General features: G+C 45.7%; 1 protein-coding gene, 1 long non-coding RNA gene and 1 pseudogene across 6 annotated transcripts in view; 1 reads left to right on the top strand and 2 right to left on the bottom strand.

Moving 5' to 3' along the window:
• The window catches only part of LOC146517782 (uncharacterized), a 16191-nt gene continuing 157 nt past the window's right edge, over window positions 1-16034 (bottom strand). The window contains exons 2-4 of the long non-coding RNA XR_014874211.1: window positions 1123-1407; window positions 883-1014; window positions 1-461 (exon numbers count right to left, since the gene is read on the bottom strand). This is a non-coding gene — a long non-coding RNA (uncharacterized LOC146517782). The remainder of the gene's footprint in view (window positions 462-882; window positions 1015-1122; window positions 1408-16034) is intronic.
• LOC146517783 (uncharacterized) lies at window positions 3329-4860 on the bottom strand (annotated as a pseudogene).
• LOC146517784 (uncharacterized) overlaps window positions 5701-16034 on the top strand; it is a 23772-nt gene continuing 13438 nt past the window's right edge. The window contains exons 1-3 of one of the 5 annotated variants that reach the window (XM_085160389.1): window positions 5978-6176; window positions 6844-6956; window positions 9495-9529. In XM_085160389.1, coding sequence (XP_085016515.1) covers window positions 9511-9529 — 19 coding nt within the window. In that variant the 5' untranslated portion in view covers window positions 5978-6176; window positions 6844-6956; window positions 9495-9510. The other 4 variants (XM_085160390.1, XM_085160387.1, XM_085160388.1 and 1 more) reach the window with 4 other exon arrangements.

A 16034-nucleotide genomic window follows, 5' to 3' on the forward strand; every position in this document is an offset into this window, starting at 1 on the left:
TTGTTTTGTCACAGCAGGAAGTGGACAGTGTAAAAGTTATGAAGCAAAATTAGAATACAATAAGAATAAATACAGTACACAACTATACAGAATAAAATAAAATACTATATACAGTAGAATAAAATATACAATAGGATAAAAATAGAATACAAATGCTATATACAACTGAGTAAAAATACAACGATGCCAGAAAGGAATATTGCACTTAGTGTTATTGCACATTTGTGGATGTGTGTGTTTGATCAGTTAAAGTCTTTGTTGTAGAGTCTGACAGCAGTGGGGAGGGGGGAGCCAGCGAGCAGTGTTGACCTCAGAGATACGAATCCATTACCCCTGAAATATGCCTCCTCCTAAAGACACACTACAGTTGTAATACTAAACGGTTTGTGAGTGAAGTGGCAGCTCAGCGTCACCGTTACAAGCTTCCTTAGAAGGATGGTCTCTCTGGTTTCTCTGAGAAGCTGCAAAAACAGAAAAAGTGAGAACATGAAGGATGAGATTATAACATCATGTCTCTGCTTTACTCACAGATGGAGAAAAGCAGCAGTTTGTGGTAACTGTGGTACAAAAACATGTAGTCAGACTAAAATGATAATTTAATGCTCAGAACCTTGAATATTAACTGATAAAGTTTGGTGGCATTATGTGAAGATGAACAGCTCCATGTTGAACTATCAGAATAATCCTGGTGTGCACACTCTGACTTATGAGTTTTTAATTATTAGGAAACAAACCACTGTTTTCCTGTTTAAAGCAAAAGATTCAAACATAAAATGTCAGGAATGTGAACTTGACACTGATCAAATCATCTGTTGTATGGCTGTCTAACCTTACAGGTATATGAAATAAATCATAAATAATAAATGCATTATTCTAACTCACCTTTCTTGTGTTTTCTGATGCACTTTGCAGCTACAAATGGAGCCAGAGCTGCAGCGACAGTCACAACTCCAGAAAACCACAAACCTATGAACACAGCGACTCCACAGCAGGACTTCACCTCAGACGTTTTCTCTGAAACACATGAAAGTTCATGCAGGACTGTAGCAGGACGCCACACACACACACTGGATACACACAAACATTAAACACACTCTAAACAACGACACAATAAGATCTTACCACAGTAACGCACGTCGATCTGATCACGGGTCACATGGCCCATCTCCTCCTGCGTGGCTACACAGTGGAAGAGGCTGCTGTTCGTCCTGGTCACCGTGGTGAGGAGGGTGATGTCATAGCGCTCTCCTGTGTGTGACACCTGTGGCTCCTCAGCAGGAAGGATGTTCCCATCGCTGTCCCTCCACTCTACTTTAGGCTTTGGAGAAGCACCTCTGACCTCACACTTCAGCAGCGCCTCATCCTCGCTGATGTTCAGGATCCCAACAAACGGCTTCGGAGCTGCACCTGTGAACACAGCATGAAGCTGCAGTTACAGCGCAAATGTGATGTCATGCTCTCATGTCTTCTCTCTCCTGATGGAGATGTCAACACATCGTGTGTGAGAGCAGAGAAATAACAACCTTTACTACATGTTACAGCAGAGTTTGGGAGGACTTTCATTTATCAACACAAACAGGAAACGTCCTGAGTCCAGCTTCACAGAAGTAACAATGATGTCATCATTATTGAGCTTTCAGACAGATTGATTTGTTAGACTGTGACCCAGAGTGTGACCTCAAAGACTGATCAGAGAAATCTGAAGGCTTGACTGAGAACATCACTGATTTCTACATCTGCTCTCTGTGTGCTACGACTCTGTGCCCCAGAGGGAACGTACCATTACTCACACATTTGGACACCAGCACAGGTTTGATCCCAGTCCACACAGCAGCCTCTACAAACTGCACATGTAGAGCTCAGTGACATCAGAGTCAGGCTCAGCACCGACTCCTCTGATGTACAGGAGTCGGTGCTGAGCTCTGATCCATTTATATGGATACAGCGTAATAACATGGGAATGGTTGGTGATATTAAAGTCCTGTTTGTGGCACATTAGTATATGTGAGGGGGCAAACTCCTCAAGATGGGTGGTGACCATGGTGGCCATTTAGAAGTCGGCCATCTTGGATACAACTTTTGTTTTTTCAATAGGAAGAGGGTCATGTGACACATCAAACTTATTGGTAATGTCACAAGAAAAACAATGGTGTGCTTGGTTTCAACGTAACTTTATAACAGGTTACAGATGCACACATCAGTGACATCATCACTCACCTGGGATTTCTGCTGATCGATCTTTCAAGGTGAGTTCTGAAAGGCAAAAATTAAACGTGTTTTTTTTTCACACAGCATCATGAACTCATGATGGAGCTGATGTTTCTGCATCACCTTTGTGAACATCTCTTGGTTCAGGTAACAAACTGATGAGGTGACAGCTTCCAGCAGAGTTATTAAAGGCTTTATTTTCAGGATGCTTTCTACTCACCAACAACTCGGTAAGCGATGAGCAGGCAGTCCAAAATTTCTATAATTCAATTAGTTGGCCCATAGTGGAAGGCACACGGCTTCTCCTCTGGCGTTCCTCAAACTATTTCCACTAGTGGTGTGCGGATCGATATTGAAATATCGATTCCTCCGATACCAGTAATTTATGTTCTAGAATCGATTCTCATATTAAAATATCGATATTTTAGTACTTTGGGGTAAATTTGTCGTTTTTCATTAACAGGAACACAGTGGAAAGAAACTATATTCTTCTATCTATTCTATATACTATACTATATTCGGATTGTCTAAATCGGAAGGAACTACTTCCTCTTATGCCTTTCACAGTCATATGCGAAATGGATCATAGAGCAAATGAATCACTCAGGACTCACTCACCCCCTCCCTCCTGGCTCAAAGCTTCTTCTTCTTGGTTGGCAACAAATGTTAAGGCGCATTACCGCCCCCTGGCCCACAGGTCAGTGGACATTTAGATGAGAAAATATATATTTGACACATTTAAGGAAAATACTAATAAAATAAAAAGAAACAAAATAAATGTTCCCTTTAGAAATTTTGTTGCTCTATAAAATAGTTTTTTTCTTTTAGAATCACTCATCTTAGCAGTAGGATTTACATGAAAAGAGAAACAAATTAAGTTTGAGTGAAAATGTACATTTTTTGCACTCTCTGGTCAACTGACTCAAATGACTCAAAAAGTCCGATTCACTTTGGTGAGTGACTCATTAAAACTCGATTCAGTAAAAAGAATCAAATTTACCATCACTACTTGCTACTGAAAACAAGAAAAAAGCCAGTCCTGCTATGGGCTGAACCATTTATTAATGGTGGAAGGGGGAGGGGGGCGGGCACTATGCAATATATATTTAGTTTTAGCATTTATATTCACTGTTGACTGTAACTACGCTCAAACTGTTAATGCTATCTTATTTTAATAAAACAACACTGTCATATGCAAAACTGGGGTGGCAAGGGATCATTTTAGGGTGGCACTTGCCACCCCATGCCACCCTTCTAGATCCGCCCCTGTCTGGTTAGACCACAGGATAGGCGTCTGCTTCTACATTAATAGTGGCTGGTGCACAGATGTAACAGTGATTGCTCAGCACTGCTCTTCCTCTCTGGAATACCTTTTTATTCACTGCAAACCGTTTTATTCTCCGTAGGAGTTTGCGTCATTCATCTTGGCCACTGTTTACATCCAGCCAGATGTGGATGTGCAGCAGCTCTGGCATTTTCAACTCCTCGCTGCAGGCATGTCATGTGCCTGTCTGCTTCAAGTCCTCTACCATAATCCTTGTCCCCAAGAAACCAAGGATCACTGGACTAAATGACTACAGACATGTGGCTCTGACATCTGTCGTCATGAAGTCATTTGAGTGCCTGTTTCTCTCCTACCTCAAGACCCTCACGGCCCCCCTCCTGGACCCCCTCCAGTTTGCATACAGAGCCAACAGGTCTGTAGATGACGCTATCAACATGGCTCTGCACTTCATCCTGCAGCATCTGGACTCCCTAGGAACCTACGCCAGGATCATGTTTGTGGACTTCAGCTCTGCCTTCAACACCATCCTTCCAGACCATCTCCAAGGCTAGCTTTCCCAGATGAATGTGCCTGATCCCATCTGCCGGTGGATCACTGACTTCCTGACGGACAGGAATCAGCATGTGGGGCTGGGAAAGAATGTCTCGGACCATCAGCACCGGCTCCCCTCGGGGCTGTGTTCTTTCTCCTCTGCTCTTCTCCCTGTACACCAACTGCTGCACCTCCACCCACCAGTCTGTCAAGCTAATCAAGTTTGCAGATGACACCACCGTTATTGGACTCATCTCGGACGGGGATGAGTCTGCCTACAGGAGGGAGGTTGAACGTCTGGTGTCCTGGTGCTGAATGCCCAGAAGACAGTGGAGATTATTGTGGACTTCAGGAAGCACACAGCCCCACTCCACCCCATCATCCTGACTGACACCCTCATCACCTCTGTGGACTCATTCCGCTTCCTGGGTACCACCATCACCCAGGACCTGAAGTGGGAGCCCACCATCACCTCCGTCATTAAGAAAGCCCAGCAGAGGATGTACTTCCTGAGTCAGCTGAAGAAATTCAACCTGCCAACACGGACGATGATGCAATTCTACACTGCAATCATCGAGTCCATCCCCACCTCCTCCATCACCGTGTGGTACGCTGGAGCGACTATCAGGGACAAACAGAGACTGCAGCGTGTTGTGCGCTCTGCTGAGAAGGTGATTGGCTGCAGACTCCCATCTCTGTAGGACCTGCACACCTCCAGGACACTCGGGCGTGCAGCTCGGATCTCAACTGACCCTTCTCACCCTGGACACAGTCTGTTTGACCTGCTCCCCTCAGGCAGGAGGCTCCGGTCCTTTCGCACCAGAACCTCTCGCCATAAGAACAGTTTCTTCCCCTCTGCTGTTGGACTCATGAACAACAACCGTATGACTGTTCCCACCACTAACACATGACCCTACGCTGTGCTCACTGCATCAATCCATGTTTGGCACTGATCACCACCTGCACTCATGTATATATCTATCTACTTAGCACTTTTAATTTTAATTTTTATGTTTATTTAAGCGTTGTCTGACAGTATGTTTACACTAAGTACCGCAGCAATTTCCTAATGTTGTAAACCTGCTCAAAATTTGGCAATAAAACCCTTTCTGATTCTGATTCACTTAGTAAATCTGCGAGATCTACAGAATATTGTATTTGTTTTATTTGTTATGTTGTTATGTGGTGCATGTGTTTTTGCCTTTTGCTGCCATGATGCCAAGTCTCTCTTAGAAATAAGATTTTTAATCTCAATGAGATTTTTACCTGAATAAATAAAGGAATAATAAAAATAATAATAACATAAAAAATCTTTCCCAAGGCATATGAAATTAAACACGTCTTATTTTCTTATATTTACCTGCTGTGTAGCTCTTTTCTCTCCCTGTTTAGGATTTCTGTGACTGCAGTAAAAATTTCCTCCAGCCGTCACTTATTCCGGCTGATCTGGACTGAAGTAAAAATTAATCCTAAAGCAAAGGACATTACTAATGAACACTGATTATACAGAACAATAAATATACTTTTTAATAGTTAATATAGATTACAATCTTGAGCTTATATAGTGTTTTGCCTGCTTCAACAACAACTCAGCAATAAGAATAAATATCACACTGCAGAATAAGTTTTTATTCCACAGAGTTCAGCAGCTTATGGGTGAAACAGAAAATGCAGTTACAATGAACATTTACATGATCTGGGCAACTGATGTCGCTGGTTTTCATAAATAGTCAGATGATCCATCGCAATGAATTATGGAACAGCATTTTCTCATCCCTTTTCATAAAGGATGTCCCCTTGTATCCTACGCTACAGGAAGCAATAAAGGAAGTACTGAAGCTCCTTTCCTTAGTGTTTGGAACAGCTCTTACTGTGGCCACCGCGCAGGTACTTCCGCGTCACGTCTCTCAGTAGGAACCTTCCGAAGCAAATTGGAACGCACCCCCGGTCAGTTGAATACTTTCACTTTCATTAGTGTTGGTGGCGCAGTAATAAATTCCACTTTCAAATCAAATCAAGCTGAACGTTTCAAAACGAAAAAGAAATATAGACGAAAAGCTGGATGAAGTCAGTGCATATTGATTGAGTTGAATAATAATTGATTATTGGCCGCACAAGAGGACAAATTAGTCTCATGACCGAAGAGTCTCGGGTGAGTTTGTGTTCAAGTCATTTTTGCTGATAAAACTGTGCATGTGCTGCAAACAGCTTTGTTAAACTAAGAGACAGAAATAGGCTTCTCTATCTCACTGAACTCCTGATTTTAAGACGTCTTTATGACTTCAGGTTTAGTTTGAGTTCAGATAAATGCGGATTTGACACGGAAATGGTGTAGAGGTGTAGTTTTACCCACTCGGGCACGTCTGCGTGCATATTTGACTGACATATATTTGTTTCCAAGATTACTACTGCACCACAGTGGAAAGTTGTTGTTTTTTTTTTTTTTTTTTACTTTATTTGAATTTCTAATAGCATTATCTGCTTTGCAGTTAAACGCATTAAACTTAAATTATGTTATTTGTATGTCTATGGGGATATACTCTGTGTAGGTCTTTAGTGCTAATGTTTTAGCCGTTGGCTGTAATGTTAGCTAGTTCATGGCTATAGGAGTCTGGGTCAGTTGTAACAGCAACAGTCTGGGTTAGTTGTAACAATAATGCAGATGTTACAACTTACCCCACTATTACTTTAACTTATAGTAAACAAGCTGGGGCAATGATATCAGCAGAGAGGTTCACTGGTCACTTTTGTATATGCGGTTAATGCCATTGGCAACACAATTCCTCCACTGTTTGTGTTCCCACACATACATTATGCAGACCACTGTGTCAGAGATGGACCAGTAGGAAGTATTGGTAGTGGAAATAAATCAGGATGGGTGCAAGAAACAGATTTCTGCATCTTTCTGAAGCACTTAGCAAACCACACCAAGGTAAGCCATGATAAAAAGTAATGGAATTGTGATGCTGGTGAACAACTACACTTTTTCAGCTTCATTGTTATGTTCAAAATTGGTGCAAGAGTTGTAGGTTATAATGCCCACTGAGCCAATGAGGCCAAACTCAAGGAAGACCAACCAAAATTAATGAAATATTCAGTTGCAGAAAATTCCATAAATGGCACAAAAGGCAAGGCAAGGCAAGTTTATTTGTATAGCACAATTCAACAACAAGGTGATTCAAAGTGCTTTCAAAAGTGCATTCATGTGTTGAATAAAAAAAAGATTACATGTTAATGTTTTGTTAGTACCCTTATTTCATTGTGTTACATTTCACCCCATGATATGTTACAACTAACCCAGGCTATGGGGTTAATTGTAACATTTCACTCTTTGTATTTGAGACCATACCATGCAATGAGTAATTGTGCTGCAGAGAAAATAGCTGCACTATTTAATAGCCGAGACATGTAAATACTTTGCATTACATTTTGAATCCACTACCTTAAAGAGCTCCAATTTACAGACAGAAATGTCAAAAATGTTACAACTATTCCCAGTCTCCCCTAGAGCAAAGAGATCAAAAGTCAGACTGAATTTAAGAAGTCGTCGGCCTGTCCATCTTCATTGGTTCCTATTTAGCACACCCAAAATTCGTGTCCACTTTAGTACTAATATTTCCATTTGATTTATTTAATATTCTTATTTGTTATTTTCAGGAACTGCTAGAACTTCTAATTTGAGAATTGAGTACACTGTATCTTCATTGCCCCTGAACTTTACCCGTATATGCAGGCATTTCATATTTGTCATTATGGCATCTCTGGAGCTTGCACACTTACATGCTGCTTACAAGGATGGGCAAGTGTGCAAGTCTCCTGTAAGTCTCATTTTCATTCTTCCTTTTGGATAGTTGCTTGCTCTCTAACTTTGTTGCCATCTCTTCTATGGGCTCAAATTGTGGTCATAAATATTTTGTACTTGTAAATCAGGATTTATATGTTTAAAAAGAATTTGTGTGTGCGTAAAAAAGATTTGTGTGTGGACGTAGCCAAAAAATACATGTGAAACTCTGACCCTATTTTTCTTCCTTTCATCTGATTGGCCAATGTCATGTCAATCAGAGAACAGATGGGTTTGGCTGTCGGAGGGGCGCTTTTTTTGAACTGCAGGTCCTTGAAGGGTAATACAGTTTGAAGCTGGAGGATCTCTATATAAATATCCGAGAGATGCTAGATCTCCTAACTTTCAGCAGCTGTTGAAAGGATAAAGTTGTGGTATATCAGTGGTTAGAAATACCATTATTACTTTATGATTAGTTTAACACAAAGTCAGGGCTGACCCGGGACCATGGCTGTGAGTCACAGTGCGCAGCATAAAAGTCCTTTGACATCAGACGCAGGATGTGCTGCTAATGCTAACTAGAAGCCAAGGATCCAGAATGTGTTGCGCTGGCTGCTGAGCTCTGTGGGGTTTTGCAGCAGCTCTACCTGTACTAGATGCACCCGCTCCTTGTCATTTCTATCTCTGACTTTATGTCCTCTACAAGAGTTTCTGTTTTTTTTGCTGGTTCTTCAAATGTTAAATAAAAACATGTATCCCCTCCCCCCACCCCCCAGAGGTCCGCAGCGCTGTTGAAAAGGCTCTGCAGGTCCCCGCATTAAGCACATAAACCTGTGACAGAAAAATCACCAAACTGAGACCACCACAGACTGTTTTCCTTCCTGGTGATGAAGGAAAATGCTGAGCTGGCATGCAAAAGGGCATTTATTCCCTTCAAGGACCTGAAGCTACATAAAGCACCCCTCCAATAGCCAAACCCATCTGTTCTCTGATTGGATAGTTAAATTTGTGATTGATATGACATTGGCCAATCAGATGAAAGGAAGAAAAATAGGGTCAAAATTCATAATTGTAACTTGAAAGTTGAGTGCAGAGTTTCACACATATTTTTTGGCTAAGTCCACACACAAATCTTTTTTTACATACACACAAAATTCTTTTTACACACACATATCCTGATTTACAAGAACAAAATATTTATGACCACAATTTGAGCCCATACTCTTCACCTTATGTTTTCTCTGGTGAATTCAGAGAGTTACAGATACAGTAGTGTGAAAAGGTGTTTCCTCCCGATTTCCCTTGCTTACAGCTTTATTACAGCACTCTTATGTTAAAAAAAACTGAATTTCAACCAATGTAGCTGCAGAACATTTTAATGAGCAGTCTGTGAAACACTGGTTTTCATTTGGCTTGTCAGCTGACACTGAACTTGACTAACTACATCCATCTGTGTGCACATACAGTACTATATGTGTGTACTATACGCATGTGTGTGTGCATACTATATCTGTGAATGGTTGTGTGTCTGTATGTGTTTTAAATTCTGTGAAAATAGTGAAAAGTCAGAGGACATAGCTTCATAGGTTGTCCACATCACAGAACACTGACATAAGTAAAAGTTCCCTTTTGTTGTTTTAAAACTTGCTAATTATGTTATTAATAATTCTTTTTTAAAAATCTTTTTAGGGATGAAGGTCACACAATGGCAACTGCAGGAACTGGTAAGTCCAGTCATTCTTTAAATCCTTGTAACAAAGCATTATTTGGGTGGGAGAGACATAGGAGAGGTGGAGAATAAACTTAACCTGGGTGTCTGTTGTCTTGTGTAGTCTGGGAGATGATTGAATGTTGGGGTGGGTACAGTTTCCTCTGCGGTGGGGTAGGGTGGGCTTCCCCGGGTCCTGTGGGGCTTGGCGGTGCTGCTGCCGTAGGCCCCGGTCTGGATGGGCCTGGGCTCCCTTGCCTTGGTGGGTACCAGAGGACGGGGGTGCCTACTGGGGTCAGCGGAGGAGCTGGCCCTAGGGAGGGGCATCCTCCCCTCCCTTCTTTTCCTCCCCATCCCCGGCTACCTCCCTCTTCCCGCTCCACCACACCCACCCACACAGGTAGGGCCTTGGGGTGCAGGTGTGTCACCAGGGTCCTCTTCTGGCCACCTGTGCCTAAATTTTATCTCACAACTTAGACATCCACATTACTTACACTCTCATAACACACACATATATATATATATAGGGCCTTGAGGGTGGGCACGTTAACGGCGTCCAGTAGACGGTCTGTGTATTCAAACCTACCTCTGGGGCCGGTGCCCACCTCTCAATTTTAAATCCATGTAGACATTGAGGATTCTCGGGAGGGGCCGTGCTAACACCTGCTGCTCACTGGCAGCAGCACCATGCTCTCCCTTGTTTTAAATGCACTTTAGAGCAACACACAGCAACACTACACATGAGCGGGAGGAGGGAGGTATGGGGTCTTAACACACCCCCGTTCTCTACTAGCCATCGGGGCGGAGGGGAGGGGGGGGGGGGCTGGGAGGAGATGTTGGCTGTCCGATTGGCCTCCCTGCTGCTGCGGAGCCTGGGACGGTCTGCTTGCCCCCACCCCGGAGGGAAGGGTAACATCTCTTGGGTCTGGGTGCCGTTTCCCCCTCTGGGGGTGAGGGTACCTGGACCCGGGGTATAGAGTATGTTTGGGGAGTGTGATTGTGTGTACATGTCCATTTATGTTTATCCCTACGTTGGGTGAGTGCTGAGTGTTTGTATATGTGTGCATGAGGGTGGGAATGCATGTCTGTGTCTGTGTGTGCCTGTTTGTCTGTGTCTATATGTCAGGTCGGGTCTTAGACTCCACCTCTCTGGGAACTCCCAGGCCCTCCAAGTGTGGAGGCCTATCTCCCCTCACCACACTCCCTGCCGGTGACTGATGCCCTCAGGGGTCGGTGCATTGGTGGTTCTTGGTGTCCGGGGCTGGGCGCTCAGGTATGTACCAGCTCACTCCCGGTGGCTACTTGGCGGGGCCTGGCGCCTGTTGCTCGGTCAGGCCTCTTCCGGGGCGCGGGAGGCCCTCGGGCCTCCGGCCTCTGGGCCTGCGGCTCGGTTCACTCTGGCACAGCTGGCTGCCGGCGGAGCCGGCGGGCATGCCGGTGCAGCCCCCTCTAGTTTCTGCCCGGTGGCTACTGGGTGACCTGGGGATCCTCAGCCCTTCCCATGAAGGTGGCACGGATGCCCCTCCGGTGGTCCTCCTTGGGCTCTTGCACTCTGGGGCCTCTGGATGTTTGGGGCCTGGATCTCCTTCATGCCTGCTTCATGCCCTGGGGGACAGGGCTAAGGCTCTCTATATCCTCTTGCAGACCATTACATGGGGAAACCATTTGAATACAAGCGTGCCGATCCACACAGATGTGCACACGGGTGTTCACTGTTCGTAGACTTAAATCACACCTTTCTTGGCTGCTACTTCAAAGCACATTGTGCGCTGTCTGTCCTGCGTGCTGCACAACAACATTCAATATTTAGTATTTACTGCTGTTTACACTTAGCTAAATTAATGCGATGGTGTTGTGTTTAGTATGTTGCTCTGTTTTTTTTTGCTTGTTTTCTATTCTTTTTCTCTCAACAGGTGATCCCGGAGATATTTTTTCTTCCCCCCTTTCTCACTGTCCCTCTCCCCTTCTGTTTTTCTTTTCCTTCCTCTTTCTTTCTCCCTTTCCTATCCCTCACTCATGTCTGTCCCGTCTGTAACAACTGAAAATAAAATAAAATAAATAATAAAAACAAAGGTCGATCAAATGGACCAATACGGCAATGCCATGATGATCCATTTGGCAAAATAAATCCATTGGGTATCCTTGTTGGTCTTCAGACAACAATTCTGACGGCTAAAGAACCAAATGGGACAGGCAAAAAAAAAGAAAAAACAAACAAACAAACAAAAACAAACAAAAAAACCCCAAAGCATTATTTAAAAAATAAATCAGACTGAAGGTGGATACATAAGCTCACAGAACATTTGATGGTGTGCACATGTAAACACAGGTTTTAGAAGGTTGTTCTAAAAGATTTATTTCTAACAGCTGGTTTGGTGGATGGATGGGGTTAGGTGGATCAGTGAATGGATGATTTATTTTCTGTACATCAAATAATTACAGTTAAAAACCAAACCAAACATCCATCCATCCATCCATCCATCTTCCTCCGCTTTATCCGAGGCTGGGTCGCGGGGGCAGCAGCCTAAGCAAAGAGGCCCAGACCTCCCTCTCCCCAGCCACCTCCTCCAGCTTATCCGGGGGAACACCAAGGCGTTCCCAGGCCAGCCGAGAGATATAATCTCTCCAGCGTGTCCTGGGTCTGCCGCGGGGCCTCCTCCCGGTGGGACATGCCTGGAACACCTCACCCAGGAGGCGCCCAGGAGGCATCCTTGTCAGATGCCCGAACCACCTCAGCTGGCTCCTTTCGATGTGGAGCAGCAGCGGCTCTACTCTGAGCCCCTCCTGGATGGCCGAACTTCTCACCCTATCTCTAAGGGAGAGGCCAGCCACCCTTCGGAGGAAGCTCATTTCTGCTGCTTGTATCCGCAATCTCGTTCTTTCGGTTATACCCACAGCTCGTGGCCATAGGTGAGGGTAGGGACGTAGATCGACCGGTAAATTGAGAGCTTCGCTTTTACACTCAGCTCCCTCTTCACCACGACGGACCGGTGCAGCGTCTGCATTACTGCAGCTGCAGCCCCAATCCGTCTGTCGATCTCCGGCTCCCTTCTCCCAGCACTCGCGAACAAGACCCCGAGATACTTGAACTCCTCCACTTGGGGCAGGAACTCATCCCCGACCCGGAGTGGGCACTCCACCCTTTTCCGGCTGAGAACCATGGCCTCAGATTTGGAGGTGCTGATCCTCATTCCCGCTGCTTCACACTCGGCTGCGAACCGTTCCAGTGCGAGCTGGAGGCCCTCACCTGATGAAGCCAACAGAACCACATCATCCGCAAAAATCAGAGATAGATTCTGAGGCCACCAAAGCGAAAGCCCTCCGCCACTTGGCTGCGCCTAGAAATCCTGTCCATAAAAATTATGAACAGAACCGGTGACAAAGGGCAGCCCTGGCGGAGTCCATCACCCACCGGGAACGAGTCCGACTTATTGCCGGCAATGCGAACCAAGCTCTTGCAACGGTTGTATAGGGATCGAATGGCCCGTAGCAATGGGCCAGACACCCCATACTCCCGCAACACCTCCCACAGGACACCCCGAGGGACACGGTCGAATGCCTTCTCCAAGTCCACAAAACACATGTAGACTGGTTGGGCAAACTCCCATGCACCCTCAAGTATCCTCGAGAGGATAAAGAGCTGGTCCGGCGTTCCGTGACCAGGACGAAAACTGCATTGTTCCTCCTGTATCAAAGGTTCGACTAGCGGACGAACTCTCCTTTCCAGCACCCTGACATAGACTTTCCCAGGGAGGCTGAGGAGTGTGATCCCCCTGTAGTTGGAACACACCCTCCAGTCCCCCTTCTTAAAGATGGGGACCACCACCCCGGTCTGCCAGTCCACGGGTACTGCCCCTGATCTCCACGCAACATTGCAGAGGCGTGTCAACTAGGACAGCCCTACAACGTCCAGAGCCTTCAGGAACTTGGGGCGGACCTCATCAACACCAGGGGCTCTGCCACCAAGGAGTTGTTTAACTGCCTCAGTGACCTCGCCCCCGGAAATTGGCGGGTCATTCCCCTCATCCCCAGACTCTGCTTCCTCCTCGGAAGACGTGTCAGTGGGATTAAGGAGGTCCTCGAAGTATTCCTTCCACCGCCTGACAATTTTCTCAGTCGACGTCAGCAGCGCTTCGCCAGCACTATACACAGTGCAGGTAGAGCACCGCTTTCCCCTCCTGAGACGTCTGACGGTTTGCCAGAATCTCTTCGAGGCAGTCTGAAAGTCTTTTTCCATGGCCTCTCCGAACTCCTCCCACACCCGAGTTTTTGCTTCAGCCACTGCCCGGGCCGCATTCCGCTTGGCCTGTCGATACCTGTCGGCTGCCTCTGGAATCCAACAGGATAACCAAGCCCAATAGGACTCCTTCTTCAGCCTGGTGGCCCCGGTAACCCTATCCCGGGCAGGGTAAACTGTTCCCTCGATGTTCTATTCATAAGGGTCTTAACCAAACCAAAGAAACCAAACAGCACTACTAAAAGCTGTGCAAAGCATAAAATTAGTATAACATCAACTTGCATCACTAACGCATCCACCATCTTGGTATTTCCATCTCTTTAAAGTTAACACAGTACTGACATCTAGTACATTTGACTAAATATCCCTTTCGACTGAGCGGTAATCAAATAATTGGAAGGTTAAGCAGAGTCTTCTAAAATTATAGGGTTCTGTTTGTTCTCACTCTGATGGTAAGGAGGTAAAAGGCCTGCCAAAAACAAAAATATATTCATGAAACTTGTCATACCATGCCTCTAAGTAACCTCCTGCTTGTACTTGATTGTTGATCTAGAACTTTCTGATCAACCATAGTGGTAGCAATATGCTAGTGTCCAAAGCTGAACCTCTGAAGGAGGTTTTTCCCAGCTGATTGGGGAAAATACATGTTTTCATAGCAACAGGGGTTGTCAGGGAGTAACAGATGGATATGACTGGGACTTTAACAATAATTTACGTAGGGACTGCCATCAACCTCCAGGAATCACTCACGAGTGCTCGGTTACACCAGAAACGTCAGAATCTCAGGTTAAAGCTCACAAAACTATTTCAAAAACCACCAAACAGCTAAAACAGAAAATGAGGGCTGGAAAACAGATTCCGCACAAAGATGTTAACACAAAGTGCAGATTGTTTACCCGACTGCACGTACACGGACACGCCATCGGGGATAAAAGCCGACATCTCACAGATTCTGAAGCTGCAGGTTTCATTGCACCAACCAAAATTCACTGAACCAGCAGTAAAAGAAGATCCGAAACAAAAATCGTCCGGCAAGCAGAGTCCCAGTCCAAAACATTGCAAAACCCCAGCTGCGCCTCCAGCAGCGTCACAACAGTCCCCCAAACAACATTCAGGCGGCCTACCTCGGGTCTAGTGACCACAGTAACACAGATCTGGCGGCAGCCATGGGTTCGGTGGCAACGTTGTTGCAGCTCAGGGGGCCTGCCACAGGTCTGGCGGCGGCGCCAGCGGCATTGCAGCTCCGGTGAGCCACAATGTAGAATGGCACATGATCGCCGATGTGCTGGTCGTGCAGGACGTGGGTGTGGAGGGCGCGCTGGACGTGGAGGGCACGCTGGACGTGGAGGTCCCTCCGGCACACAGACCTCCAGCTTTGGTGGAGCCGGTCCCTCCCGCTCGCTGAGCTCCTCTGCCGGGAGTGAGGGCTCCTCCCGCTCGCTGAGCTCTGCCACTGGTGGAGCGGGCCCCTCCGACAGAGCTGCAGCTACAGATGGTCGAGCCAAAGGTGATGAAGGTGATACGGCAGCTGCAGGCGGTGGATGTAGTGGCAGAGTAGTGGATGTGGATGGTGGAACAGATGACAACTGAAGCAGTCCCTCTGACCTTCGAGCGGGGACTGATGTGGGACAAGCAGGTGTATCGGCCTCTGGCTGAGTGTGTAAATGAGTGGCTGACTGAACTAAGGACTGAGCTACAGGTAGTGGGGCAGCAGACTGAGTTACATGCTGAGCTGAAAAAAACTCTAACTCGGTCGCTGTCTAGCAATGGACTCTCTCTGATCAGCAGCCACAAAAACAGTTTTTAGATTTACACTTTCATAGTCCAATGACTCAGGGTTAACAGCCTCTAAAATTAAGGCTTCATCCTCAGATGGGGAGCAAGGAAAACGGTTTTCAATACTCTCTACACTAATTAATGACCCAGAATTAGTTGTCAGTTCATGTTCATCTTCTGGCCAATCAGAATTTTTAAGCTTATTCCCCATTCTGGGCCTTGTTTTACCATTCACCGACTGGGCGCGGTCCTTGGGTTCAGATGAAACTGTCTCTACTTTTTGTTTTCCAGCAGAAACTTTTTCACCACCAACAGATTCTGTTTTACTCACTGCGGCTCCTTGTGCGGCTAGCCCAGAGTCAACTAGTTCTTCAAAAGCCAGTGGAGTAAGTGGAAAGGTGGTATGACAACGGTGCGGGCGCCGTCTCTTCAGTGGAGGCGGGGCCGCGTTAAACGAAACTGTCCCATCCTGTTCATCTGCGTTTAGATTCTTAATGACAGGATCTAG

This window comes from Neolamprologus multifasciatus, chromosome 5 (genome assembly GCF_963576455.1).
Source record: "Neolamprologus multifasciatus chromosome 5, fNeoMul1.2, whole genome shotgun sequence".
Taxonomy (NCBI): Eukaryota; Metazoa; Chordata; class Actinopteri; order Cichliformes; family Cichlidae; genus Neolamprologus; species Neolamprologus multifasciatus.